At 33.5% G+C, this 15,448-nt stretch overlaps 1 protein-coding gene across 1 annotated transcript; it reads left to right on the top strand.

Moving 5' to 3' along the window:
* Nucleotides 1-4,975: 4,975 nt before the first annotated feature.
* LOC123529544 (uncharacterized) lies at nucleotides 4,976-15,447 on the top strand. The gene is made up of 7 exons (XM_045309914.2): nucleotides 4,976-5,254; nucleotides 10,535-10,586; nucleotides 11,169-11,279; nucleotides 13,270-13,376; nucleotides 13,808-13,958; nucleotides 14,267-14,470; nucleotides 14,835-15,447. Exons 1-7 carry the CDS (start codon nucleotides 5,132-5,134, stop codon nucleotides 15,164-15,166), a joined length of 1,080 nt encoding a protein of 359 aa, XP_045165849.2. The 5' UTR covers nucleotides 4,976-5,131; the 3' UTR covers nucleotides 15,167-15,447.
* Nucleotide 15,448: the final 1 nt, after the last annotated feature.

Raw genomic sequence — 15,448 nt, 5'->3', positions numbered from 1 at the left:
CCTCATTTTTTCGTTGTTTTTTTAGCATTTCACTGGTTTAAGAACTTTTTTATGAGAATGTGAAGGCATTTACCATATTTGCTTACTTGAAATGACTCTAACGCCTTTTTTATGCAAAAATAATGACAGTTTGCTGTAAGTGCGAAAGCGGTAAAAATAACTTGAAAGAAAGCTTCTGACATGAGGGTCGTTTCAAATATCAATACCTGTTACAAACAGATTCAGTCAAAATGAGTCTGCTATAGTTTTGCTTTGTTAGGGGCTATGATTCAGAATGATTTTTGTATAGATTGTATTGAATGAAATGTATATATTGTAATATTCAAGATGGTAGAAGTATCAATACTTATTTCATTCCTTACAAATCTGTTTTAGTTGGAGTTAGCTCTTTTATTTGTCGGCAATATATTTGTATTGCAGCTCAGAGATTATCTTGCCTCGGTCATTTTTATGAGGGTAGGTCGAAATATATAGTGGTGAAAAGTCAACGGTTGGCTCACAGTCCTCTCTTTACTAACGAGCCACAACTCGATTACATGCAGTTGGATGAAGCAGAGAATAACTGAATATGGACAGTAGTTTATCTGGTAACAAATACCTTGTAACTACAATTTCATGAAACCTTTTAGAACACTCATTTTATCTCAAGAATGAAACACACAGATTGGACGTTTGAGATAAAGCAAATCAAAATATAACATCACAAATGAAATGATCCACTTGAATGTCCACTTAAAATTCACTCGATTTTCGCGCTCATAAATGCTTGAAACAATACCTTTGTAATACGTAATGGAATATATTTACCTTTAGCCTCCTAAACTTCTAAAATGGAGTGGTCCATCATTCAATTTGGGTAATACTATTTATCATTCAAACGGGTGTTCACTGAAAATTTACTGACTGAATAGCGAACAGTGCAGACCATGAGCAGCCTGCACGTCCTGATCTTGGTCTGCACTGGTCGCAAAGACAGAATTACTCGCCGCCAGCAGGCTAAAGATCACAATTCCGTTTGAGAATGACCCGAAAAAATTTGAATGAGATTGGAGATTAGCTCAAAATAGAGACGACCGTATTACTGTCGTATATTATGTTATAATTTGATGATGAGGCGTTTTTGTCTACCGCTTATAGGTTTTTGCATGCATGTCTGTTTCGTTCTATCGCGTGCTATTCATCCCCGCAGTACGTAGTTTCTTGAGACCTGTAGCTGCTTTAATGACAATGGCTACATGGAATAAAAGGACAAAGTCACAGGATACAACCAATTACTTAATGATGTTTGATTTTTTCCGTAATGCAACGAGACAATTTTCCGCTAACAAAAGGTCGCTAATATCTCTCACATTAGATATTGATTATCCGCGACTGAATCTCACCAGCTACTATAGGCTTTGATAAAGAAAATAATACCTAAGTTGGTTTGTAAATATGTTGGTATGAAAAGTGTACTTTTATATTTCTAAGACAATTTACTTTATAGAATCTCATTATATTAATTTGCGACATGACAGTTTAGCATAATTAACTATGTTATTATTCTAAACCTGTATCAACTCAATATATGACAGATAGGTTACTTGTATATTTTGTACTCTTCTGCAGACCATTTAGTGGGTAACACAATGTTGCTTTTACAAAAAAATCTTTTCCACTCTGGTGAATAATTCAAAACAAGAACTGGTCGATATCTTTATTGCATCGTATTTTCGTTGAATATACGGATATATTTGCTAACATAAATTTGAATTAAAAGATGAAAATGATGCATTTTACATGGCAGATATTTTGTCTTTTAAAAAATCTAGGCAGGACTTTCAGGTTTGTAAAATTTAGCAAAACGCTTTTTTATGAGAATTTTATTCTGGCACGTTGACAACTTCAAAAGGTTCGTATAAGTCTCAACATACAAAAATATAGGTTAGTACTGATGGTCTATGAATGCAAAAATAACAATAGCACAATGAAAAATTAGAAATGAACATTTGTGCAGACGCCCTTAGTGCAAGAGTTTCTATTTGCACGTTTAATGTTCATAATAATTCAATGCGTAATAATAAATATCATTCCAATCACATACCTGGATGATATCAGATTAAGGAGCAACTGATAACATTAACAATCAGTATTGATTTTGCAATATCTGTTATGCAATATTAGTAGAGTAGCTGCAAACCTATAAACGAGAGCATTATTAGTGCCAGGTACCTGTTATTTAACAATTCAAAATAAATGTGTCCTAAAAGTTTAGGATAACTTTGTACTGCAAGGATGAAATATAAATTTCAGCTTTCACACGAGTCACAACATGATTTTGTATGTGATTTTCTACCAAAGTTAACACGAATTGAAATAAAAATGATACAGCATCGTAAAAAAACAACAGGAAACAAGAATTCAGATGTTATCTGACGAGTATATTTCATTTATTACCAGAATGTATTTTGTTAAATACTAATTTTTAAACCTTTTTACAAAATACGGTGCTATCATACTATAAAAACATTCTGACGGTTCTTGTAAGATAGCAAATAGAACAAAGTTACATGATTATGATATTTACCAAACTATTATAAGGCCAAAAATCACTGGAATTTGCAATATAAGACATGCTTTCAAAATGAATACAATTCTTGATTGATAAAAACCTCTCGGGAGGCTGAAATAAATTAAAAGTCATATAACTAAAACACAGAAACCTCATTTAATTAACCAGAATAACAATAATGAACACAATTCTGAACAAAGTTTTTATTCCACTTTATCCGAAGATAGAGAACCAATATTATTCAAACTTATTCACAAATACGTGGTTTTGATAAAAAAAAAACAACAAAAAACAAAAAACAATTTTATTCACCTTATTCAAAAGTGTGCGTTTTTTAATAAAAGCAGAAAGGATCTGATTCATGCTATAGTATAGAGGTCTGTCAAAGAGACCCGTGATGCCCGTAACCAAATGGTGTCTACATTTGTAAAATACTTCTGTTTATACAGTAAAGTTACTTCAAACAAAACAGGAAAAGAATAGATGCTATCATGTTTATGTTACCATACATAATAAAAAAAAAGATACAGTATATCATTTTTTTTTCGTTAAAATATTTTATATTGTTTAAATTTAGAAGCCGTCATTTAACTTGGCTAGATACTAACTAACAAACTGTAGGTCTGTAATCACAATTAAATGTTACAGCAGCTAGCAGCTATTTATACGTTAGGATATTTAAAAAAAAACTGTTTTGTTTACACACTCAAGCATGTTTACACTACGTTTACATATATACTGTTAAGTAATCGCTCATATTTTCAAATATGAACTATCTTTAACTTTAAAGCAAACGAATTGTTAAATAGAGGATATTACAGGAGTGTCTTTTCACACTGAATTTATTAAACGAGTTGAAAAAATAATAACATGCGATCATTTTATCAATTTTATTCAACGAGTTTAATACATTCAATGTAGAAAGACACAAATGTAATATTCTTTTTATCACATGTAAGCTTTTCCTGCTGAAACATAAAAAATCGTCTTTTTTTGCCTATTTTAGACCAAGTCTATTTGACTTTATTACACTATTCTAGCATAAAACTGCTGTTTTCGTCACTTTGCAGGGATGTTTTAACAGGACAGACAACGTGTGTTAACAGAGAGATTGTCGCACTCACGTGCTGTTAAAACACCTTTTTATATATGCGCGCGTAAAATGGTCCCAAAACGGATACTTCGAAAGGAAATGATGCCAACATACATAAAACAACGCTGAAAATTCTCGCGAATTTCATGGAAATTTAATAACGTTGATGGATATGTATTCATTTTAAGGCTTTTAAAACAAGTTTTATGCTAGAATAGCGCTAGCGCATGTTCATTTCGAGCCATAACATCTTCAAAATCCCTCGGGAATCGTTGGTACCTTCGCCCTACCGGGCTCGGGCATCAACCAATCCCTTGGGATCATGCAGATGTTATAACACGAAAACACATGCGTTATCCCTACATTGTAAATGTATTTATCGCCGTTCTTGTTATTTGAATTAAGATTTTCGTACACTGTGCACAGCACAGCTGTACTTCTGGGTATTCATGCGTATTATTGGTTATGTGTATAAGGTATTTGTGTAGTTATTGTGGTCATTCGAGGTAAAACAGGTTTACACTGCATCACTCCCCCACCCCACCCCCGCCCAAATGGTTATAAAAAGTACGCATAAATAATTTCTATTTTTTTGGAGTCATAGCTTCAGACCGTGTTATATTAGCCAACGTTTGACAATAAACGTTGTGAATTAGATATTAAGAGAAACTATCAGAATTTAAGAGGTTTACTGGAACAGATGTTGTGTAACTTGTATCTGATCTCATTGTTTTTATGTGAAATTAACAATTTTTTCATCTGTTTCAGATTAGACATTTATCATTTTGTCTATTGTTTTCTTCAATATTATATTTGGTGAACGCACGTTTTGGAGAGTGTGAAACGATGTACAAACTGTTTGGCGAGTCTATCAACTGTCGATGTTAAATGCCGTCGTTAATGTGTGAATGGCTACAGCATACTTGATGTTATAAGTGCAGAGACACAATATTCACTTGTTGCAAGTGATTTTTTTTTCAGTCTCGTCGATTTGTGTGAATGAAATCTAATTCATAGATGCAGTTAGTAAATCTGTTGTTTACCACTCCTACAACGTGTTTTTTCCTTTTTTGGTATTTCCATTTTGGATTAGATATCAAATCCAAAAGTTAGTACGATAAATTATTTATGTTTGTCTGAATGAAATGAAAGAAAACATAATACCATTTATGAAATGACCCTATTTCACTCCCACGACGTCAAACATGTGATAAAACATGATTCCCATGATTAAGGCCTCTAAGTTATGTTAAGTACTTTTTATCACATATAACTCACCTAATCTAACAAGATACTATTTTTATCATTTTACAAGCTGAAGTGATTAAAAGTATCTTTATTTTATCAAAAGTGCATTAATTCAAGTCCAGATTTCACAATTTAACAGCGGGTACTGTTTAATGTATTGATCTTTTCCGCTGTTGTTCTACTGCCATGTGCTTTATTGTTTTTAATGTGATTGCAATTTTTAAAGAAGGCATATAATTATGAACAGTTTTTACTATGTAAACGGATGTTTCGTTTTCGTGTGTGTGTATCTTATTTCAACTTTCACATTCAGTGAAGGAAGTGGCATCTACTGTGACACTGGACAACACGTAACATTAAAGGTAAGAAAAACGACACAGGGCAACATGTAACGTCTTAGAGAAAATAACACGGAAAAACATGTTACAACAAATGTACAAAAACCACACAGGACAACATGTGGCAGCAGAGATAAAAAATGCAGGGCAACATGTACCACCAATGGTAAGAAAAAATGGCACAGAAAAACATGTGACAGCAGAGATAAAAAATGATACCGGACAACATGTAAACTTCAATGATAAGAACAAAATGGCACATGACAACATGTAATATCGGAGGTAAAATGACACAGGTCAACACGTTTTATCAGTGGTGAGAAAAATTACATAAGACAACATGTAACACCAGAGGTAGGAAAAATGACACAGGACAACATGTAACATCAGGGATATGAACAATAAAACAGGTCAACATGTAACATCAAAGGTAAGAAAAATGACGCAGGGCAACATGTAAACTCATGGGTAAGAAAAATTGCACAGGACAACAAGTAACATCAGGGGTGAGAAAAATGACACAGAAAAACATGTCACGACAGAGATAAAAATGATACAGGACAAAATGTAACACCAGATGTAAGAACAATGACACAGGACAATATGTAACATCAAGGGTAAGAAAAATGACACGGCACAACGTGTAACACCAGGGGTGAGAAAAAAGACACAGGACAACATGTAACATCAGTGGTAAAAAAAGTAAACAGGACAACATGTAACATCAAGTGTAAGAAAAATGACACCGGACAACATGTAACATCAAGGGTAAGAAAAATGATACAGGACAATATGTAACATCAAGGGTAAGAAAATTTACACAGGACAATATGTAACATCAAGGGTAAGAAAATTTACACAGGACAATATGTAAATCAGGGTAAGAAAATTTACACAGGACAACATGTAACATCAAGGTAAGAAAATTTACACAGGACAATATGTAACATCAAGGGTAAGAAAATTTACACAGGACAACATGTCACATCAAGGGTAAGAAAAATGACACAGGACAACATGTAACATCAAGGGTAAGAAAATTTACACAGGACAATATGTAACATCAGAAGTAAGAAAAATGACACAAAGACAACATGTAACATCAAGGGTAAGAAAATTGACACAGGACAACATGTAACATCAAGGGTAAGAAAAATGACACAGGACAACATGTAACATCAAGGTTAGAAAATTTACACAGGACAACATGTAACATCAAGGTAAAAAATGACACAGGACAACATGTAACATCAAGAGTAAGAAAATGACACAGGACAACATGTAACATCAAGGGTAAGAAAATTTACACAGGACAACATGTAACACAAGGGAAGAAAATTTACACAGGACAACATGTAACATCAAGGTAAGAAAATTACACAGGACAACATGTAACATCAAGGGTAAGAAAATGACACAGGACAACATGTAACATCAAGGTAAGAAAAATGACACAGGACAACATGTAACATCAAGGGTAAGAAAATTTACACAGGACAATATGTAACATCAGAAGTAAAAAAAAATGACACAAAGACAACATGTAACATCAAGGATAAGAAAATTTACACAGGACAATATGTAACATCAAGGGTAAGAAAATTTACACAGGACAACATGTAACATCAAGGGTAAGAAAATTACACAGGACAATATGTAACATCAGGGGTAAGAAAATTACACAGGACAATATGTAACACCAGAAGTAAGAAAATGACACAAGACAACATGTAACATCAAGGGTAAGAAAATGACACAGGACAACATGTAACATCAAGGGTAAGAAAAATGACACAGGACAACATGTAACATCAAGGGTAAGAAAATTTACACAGGACAATATGTAACACCAGAAGTAAGAAAAATGACACAAAGACAACATGTAACATCAAGGGTAAGAAAATTAACACAGGACAACATGTAACATCAAGGGTAAGAAAAATGACACAGGACAACATGTAACATCAAGGGTAAGAAAATTTACACAGGACAACATGTAACATCAAGGGTAAGAAAAATGACACAGGACAACATGTAACATCAAGGGTAAGAAAAATGACACAGGACAACATGTAACATCAAGGGTAAGAAAATTTACACAGGACAACATGTAACATCAAGGGTAAGAAAATTTACACAGGACAACATGTAACATCAAGGGTAAGAAAAATGACACAGGACAACATGTAACAGCAAGGGTAAGAAAATTTACACAGGACAACATGTAACATCAAGGGTAAGAAAAATGACACAGGACAACATGTAACATCAAGGGTAAGAAAAATGACACAGGACAACATGTAACATCAAGGGTAAGAAAATTTACACAGGACAATATGTAACATCAAGGGTAAGAAAATTTACACAGGACAATATGTAACATCAGGGGTAAGAAAATTTACACAGGACAATATGTAACATCAGAGGTAAGAAAATTTACACAGGACAACATGTAACATCAAGGGTAAGAAAATTTACACAGGACAACATGTCACATCAAGGGTAAGAAAAATGACACAGGACAACATGTAACATCAAGGGTAAGAAAATTTACACAGGACAACATGTAACATCAAGGGTAAGAAAAATGACACAGGACAACATGTAACATCAAGGGTAAGAAAAATGACACAGGACAACATGTAACATCAAGGGTAAGAAAATTTACACAGGACAACATGTAACATCAAGGGTAAGAAAATTTACACAGGACAACATGTAACATCAAGGGTAAGAAAAATGACACAGGACAACATGTAACATCAAGGGTAAGAAAATTTACACAGGACAACATGTAACATCAAGGGTAAGAAAAATGACACAGGACAACATGTAACATCAAGGGTAAGAAAAATGACACAGGACAACATGTAACATCAAGGGTAAGAAAATTTACACAGGACAACATGTAACATCAAGGGTAAGAAAATTTTCACAGGACAATATGTAACATCAAGGGTAAGAAAATTTACACAGGACAATATGTAACATCAGAAGTAAAAAAAAATGACACAAAGACAACATGTAACATCAAGGGTAAGAAAATTTACACAGGACAATATGTAACATCAAGGGTAAGAAAATTTACACAGGACAACATGTAACATCAAGGGTAAGAAAATTTACACAGGACAATATGTAACATCAGGGGTAAGAAAATTTACACAGGACAATATGTAACACCAGAAGTAAGAAAAATGACACAAAGACAACATGTAACATCAAGGGTAAAAAATGACCAGAAAATGTAACACAGGGTAGAAAAATGACACAGACAACATGTAACATCAAGGGTAAGAAAATACACAGGACAACATGTAACACAAGAGTAAGAAAAATGACACAAGACAACATGTAACATCAAGGGTAAGAAAAATTACACAGGACAACATGTAACATCAAGGGTAAGAAAATGACACAGGACAACATGTAACATCAAGGGTAAGAAAATGACACAGGACAACATGTAACATCAAGGGTAAGAAAAATGACACAGGACAACATGTAACATCAAGGGTAAGAAAAATGACACAGGACAACATGTAACATCAAGGGTAAGAAAAATGACACAGGACAACATGTAACATCAAGGGTAAGAAAATTTACACAGGACAACATGTAACATCAAGGGTAAGAAAAATTACACAGGACAACATGTAACATCAAGGGTAAGAAAATTTACACAGGACAACATGTAACATCAAGGGTAAGAAAAATGACACAGGACAACATGTAACATCAAGGGTAAGAAAAATGACACAGGACAACATGTAACATCAAGGGTAAGAAAATGACACAGGACAACATGTAACATCAAGGGTAAGAAAATTTACAACAGACATCGGGAACCAAATATAACATCAAGGTAAGAAAAATACACAAGACAACATGTAACATCAAGGGTAAGAAAATTTACACAGGACAATATGTTACATCAAGGGTAAGAAAATTTACACAGGACAACATGTAACATCAAGGGTAAGAAAATTTTCACAGGACAATATGTAACATCAAGGGTAAGAAAATTTACACAGGACAATATGTAACATCAGAAGTAAAAAAAAATGACACAAAGACAACATGTAACATCAAGGGTAAGAAAAATTACACAGGACAATATGTAACATCAAGGGTAAGAAAATTTACACAGGACAACATGTAACATCAAGGGTAAGAAAATTTACACAGGACAATATGTAACATCAGGGGTAAGAAAATTTACACAGGACAATATGTAACACCAGAAGTAAGAAAAATGACACAAAGACAACATGTAACATCAAGGGTAAGAAAAAATGACACAGGACAACATGTAACATCAAGGGTAAGAAAAATGACACAGGACAACATGTAACATCAAGGGTAAGAAAAATGACACAGGACAACATGTAACATCAAGGGTAAGAAAAATGACACAGGACAACATGTAACATCAGAAGTAAGAAAAATGACACAAAGACAACATGTAACATCAAGGGTAAGAAAATTTACACAGGACAACATGTTACATCAGAAGTAAGAAAAATGACACGGGACAACATGTAACATCAAGGGTAAGAAAATTTACACAGGACAACATGTAACATCAAGGGTAAGAAAATTTACACAGGACAATATGTAACATCAGGGGTAAGAAAAATGACACAGGACAATACGTAACATCAGAAGTAAGAAAAATGAAACAAAGACAACATGTAACATCAAGGGTAAGAAAAATGACACAGGACAACATGTAACATCAAGGGTAAGAGAATTTATACAGGACAACATGTAACATCAAGGGTAAGAAAAATGACACAGGACAACATGTAACATCAAGGGTAATAAAATTTACACAGGACAACATGTAACATCAGAGGTAAGAAAAATGATACAGGACAAAAGGTAACATCAGGGGTAAGAACATTTACACAGGACAACATATAACATCAGAGGTAAGAAAAATGACACAGGACAAAATGTAATATCAGAAGTAAGAAAATTGACACAGGAAAACATATAACATCAGAGGTAGGAAAAATGACACAAGACAACATGTAAAACCAGAGATTAAAAAAATGACACAAGACAACATGTAACATGTAAGAAAACACGGGAATCATATATTTGTTAGTTAGAGGTTACTTGCTTGTGTGGCGTATTTTCGGTTTCAGTGGTTGCGGACGACCTAAGGTAATTCCACGCCAAAAACTATTTCAGGCACAAGCGAGCAGCTTGCTTAAACATCAGATTTTCCACAAGCTGGTCTTTTTTCTTGTCATCCTCCTTGTTTTGTTTGTAAAAACAGTAATTTTCTTTTTTCAGGTCCCTGTCAATTTTACTGTCCGTGAAAGACCCATATTTGACTGCATATACGGTAAGGCTTTACGCAAATATCTGGAGAATTTTACATAGACTTCAGACAAGATGGGCATGATCTGTAATAGCACTGTACAAGACAAGTAATGGAACAAAAATGTTTGAGACATGGGATGTTGTGCTCTGCATTGTGTTCAATATTTGGCAGTTATGGTTCATACATTGCTTTTATGTAGTTGATGCTATGCGCTATAACATTAGTTTTATCAGTGAGTCGGTCATACCTCAGATATGATCGTGTGTGATCACTGCCGATACCTTTTGTAATTGATATCTAATAACTATCTGTTGATTGTATTAAGTATTTCTTCGCCAACTATACGTTTAGTTGTAATTATTTGAAAAAGGTTATTACATATGATTCTATTCTTTGTACAAAATATACTGTTAACTGTTTATTTGCATGCTTACTTCAAAATTTCATGTACGTCAGACTTCTTATATTTAATATTCGGTTAACTCTTTAAGATGAAAAGAGAAGCACTTCTCACGGGACATTTTTCATATTTAGAATAATATCTTAACGTTATGATTTGAATGTCATTTCAAACAGACTTAATAGTACAGCATTCTTCTTTAGGTTCATGGTCAGAAGAGAGAAGATCTTATCCTGGCTCGCCTGAGAGCCTAACATATAATATCTCATTGATTAATAAAAGCTTCACATTGACGTGGAAACCGCCTGACGATTGTAAGTAGGCTTTAAATTGGTAAAACTTTTGAAATCAACATAACTATCTATTCATAAAAGCGACTGTAACCCTTATCATGCTGGACAGGACTGATTCTGCCTTTGTGACCAGTGTAAATAATGATCAGTGCATGATCTGCACTGTTCGCCATTCAGTCAGTAAACACACCTTTTAACAGTTAATGACACTGTCTAAATTGAAAGATAGTGGATTGCAAAATGTAGTCTCTATCATGTTCACAGGCCAAAAATGGCAAATTTTGGGCATTTAAGGGGCCATAACTCTAAAACCCATGATGGGATCTGGCCAGTTTTCGAAAGGAACCGGGATATTATGCCAATACAACTTGTGTGTAAGTTTGATTAAGGTTGATTGTAAAATGTGGTCTCTATTGTGTTCACAAGCCAAAAAGAGTAAATTTTGGCCTTTTAAGGGTCCATAACTGTGGAACCCATGACGGGATATGACCAGTTGTCGAAAGGAACCGAGATATTATGCCAGTACAAGTTGTGTGCAAGTTTGATTAAAATTGATTGTAAACTGTGGTCTCTATCGTGTTCACAAGAAATTGTGAACGGACGACGGACGGACGGACGACGGACAACGGACGAAAGGCGATCACAAAAGCTCACCTTGTCACTACGTGACAGGTGAGCTAAAAACCCACAACATCTTAAACTTTATCTTTTAAATAAAACTATATAAGCAGTGTCTCTTTTATTGTGTTAATCTACTCTAGTCTCTTAATCAAACCTAATTTAAATCTTTTCCATACTTATTGGTACATGCTCCATGGGTATTGTAACCTCATTGGGGAGTATGTGTTTTGTTAAAATAATACGTGATAGCACCATTAACCAGGAGATTTGAACCTCTACATGCAACCCGTCTTAGCGTAAAATGAAGGGCACTGTGGTAGGTAAGAGAGCCTCAAGGGGAAGGGTGCTGTTATGGCTGCTCGTTTCCTTATTTCCCAATTTGTGCATTTCATTTCTCTGACCACCACCATCCGTAATATCATTTATTGGTGTATACTGTTCATTCTTCCCATTCGTGAGTTCTCAGACATTGTAAGTTCCATGAAAAGTTATCATTCTAATATACATTTGTTAAAATATACATTCATTATTTTCTACATATTTTCTTTTGATTGTTTCTCACTTAATTATACTTAGTGGGATTGCTTTCGTTTTATTATCTTCTTATCTATTTAGCTGGGTATAATTCACATGATAATCCTGTCACAACATATTTATATTTCTTGCTCTGTTTTATTTATTTTCTTTTATTTCTTTTTCTTTCTTACTATTTTCCTCTCTTCATGTCTTGTTACAAAGTATAATAGTCTTGCAGTGTTCGCATTTTTATATGATGTCTTGTTATGTTTTCAGTTTTCAGACTATTTCAGTTATTACATGTGTTTAATTCTATTCAGGCCTAATAACAACATTATTTCTTTTTAAATATAATCGCACGCTTTCCCAACTTTTTCTCACATAAGGGCTTTACGGTTTTGGTGCGTGGTATACAAGTATCATTTATTCTTTAACTCATTGTACATATTTTTTTCTTCTGATATAGCCTACATTTTAAGATTAGAATGTTTACATTATTATGTAAGAGGATCAAATGTTACACTTGCTGTACCCAAATATGTCATCCTCTTCAAATAAAGTTATTATTATTAGTAGTAGTAGTAGTAGTATTTCAAATGACCGATAATTGTACCCGATCCAATTTTATGGGAACTAACTGGCAAGCGTTTTTTTTCGTTGAAGAATATTTTAAATCAGAAAGCAGAATTAAAGGAAGTCAAGCAGTGTTTACAAAGAAAGCTTTACATCTACCCATAATAAGGAAACTAATTCTGGCTGAAACATTTTTTGGAAAGAAATTAATGTTTTTCTTTGACAGATTACAAAATCGTCACTTAATAGTTATTACCTTTCAAATAAAAAAAAAATGTAACAATAATTATTGTACTTGCAGCGTCTTCCGAACACGTGACAGGGTTCTTCCTTAAGATGTTTATAGAAGAGATTGGTGACACAATGAGTTTTGATCCTTCAGCATGCTACACAGTTGACAGCAAACTGGTTAATTTTGTTCACATTTATATGTATCTTCATACTGTATTGACAACAAACTGGTTTATTTTGTTCGAATTAATTTTTATCTTTATGCTCTATTTACAGCTAACAGGTTAATTTTGTTCACATTTATTTTAATCTTCATGCTCTATTGACAGTAAAATTGTTTATTTTGTCCACATTTATGTTTATGCTCTGAATATGACAACAATAGTTATAACAAAGCAAAAACCCAAATAAATAAATAAATATAACAATGCTGGTAACAGCAAAACTGTAATGTTCTATTTCTGATCATTTATGATTATACTGTCATTACCATAGAATATATTGCAAGAATCTGTTAGAATGCATAAGACATGAAACGTATTTGTATGTACCTATTTAAACGCACAAGAAGTGATAAACTTAACTTGATGTGAGTGAAACTCCTTCAGGCAGCTGAATTTTCTACGGGTAAAGTCACACAAGACGCTGTCTTTCATCTGGATTGTAAGATGGAACAAACATTGAATGTGAACATTACTGTGAAGACATTACCGACACCAGCACACAAAAGCTTCAATTTCGTGTACGTTAATTTTCAAGGTAGGCACATACAACAAATGTGTCACCATCGGCTTCTTGTCTTCTACATTTTTTTGTCGTTCTGAAGTAAAAATGAAGACAAAGACGGACAACAGAACTTATCTTTCGATTCTTAACGTACAGTGAATACAAATAGTCGTATTCTTGTTAAATGTCTTACTTTCTCTCCTTACAACTCTTTTTCAAACACGTTTGAACATGTCGACTATTTGGTTTACATGTACTTAAAATCATACAGTAGTCGAACAAGGACATATAAATGTTCAGTAATTATGACAGGACTAAAGAAATGATGTCATATATTACAGATACAACCACAAAGCAGATTATAACATTACCAAATCCAAAGACAAAATTGATAAGTGAAGATCCGAAAGTTGAAGATAGGACTGCATCTCTAATGGCTATTTCGGTAGGAGTAGTCGTAATCTCTACCATCACATTGTCAGTTGTCGTCTGCATTGTTTGCAAGCGCAGAAGTCACGACTACGGAATCACAAGCTCCTTTAACGGTATATGACCTTTTTCATAGATTTATCATCACTAAATCCGGTCGTGCTTAATTTCATATGAAATCCACTTACTTAATAACGTTATTTCGAATTTTCTAGAATATCAGATTTTCACAGACTTATATTCCCATAAAGAACTATATCACAACTATAGAAAAAGAAAAAATAAAAGTGGGTGTTAAATTTTATACACGAACGTGAAGTTTCATTAAATACAGCCATCTGAATTTACTCCTATTCCATAAAACCTATCATAAATATTTATAATAAATCATTTCTGGTATTAAGCTTTTATACATTTATGCATCTGAAAGTAAAAACCAGACATACATCATTGGGTAGTTTACTGTTGTTTTTGTTTCAGGTAATAAACAGCACGACGATAAGATAATAAAGGAATCATATCACCAAGTGTCAAATTCTCCAAACACTGCACCAGCAATTAACAACGATGGAAATGGCAAGCTTAAAGCAGACGAAAGGACTGAATATTCTGCCCCAAACACTTGTACTGGATCGATAATTGCAGGCAACACAGTACAAAATTGTACTGGAAAAACTAGTGTTTTAAAAGGCTGTACCGATATAAGTAATGAGATATTTAATATAATACATGTGACTGATACAAACGTCAAAAGTGTACCTATACCGGAAAAATACAGATTGCAGCTTCAGATGATCAATTTAGACAGTTAAGATTGTGAATATTAAAATGTTTTATCACAGTGAATCCTGCTGGAGTGTATTGTCGTTCAGAATAACTCAATGAAGTATAATAGCATGTTGCATAAAGTAATTAAGCATGATGATCCTTTAAAAAATGATATAAAACGTTTCTTGGAATTTAATTCTTTTATTATCGAAACATTTGTATAAACTGTTATTTATATTACATCTAAAAGTTCAATCATTCATCCATTTATATGGTAACACCAGCAAACTGAAGGCAAACAGTCACATTTGATCTACATGGCGTAC

This window comes from Mercenaria mercenaria, chromosome 13 (genome assembly GCF_021730395.1).
Source record: "Mercenaria mercenaria strain notata chromosome 13, MADL_Memer_1, whole genome shotgun sequence".
Taxonomy (NCBI): domain Eukaryota; kingdom Metazoa; phylum Mollusca; class Bivalvia; order Venerida; family Veneridae; genus Mercenaria; species Mercenaria mercenaria.
This window is presented reverse-complemented; position numbering and strand designations above follow the sequence as displayed.

Coding starts and splice junctions, on each gene's coding strand:
- LOC123529544 (XM_045309914.2), top strand. CDS start 5,132: ATGAACAGTTTTTACTATGTAAACGGATGTTTCGTTTTCGTGTGTGTG. Junction 5,255..10,534: donor GACAACACGTAACATTAAAG/GTAAGAAAAACG, acceptor TTCTTTTTTCAG/GTCCCTGTCAATTTTACTGT. Junction 13,959..14,266: donor CGTGTACGTTAATTTTCAAG/GTAGGCACATAC, acceptor CATATATTACAG/ATACAACCACAAAGCAGATT.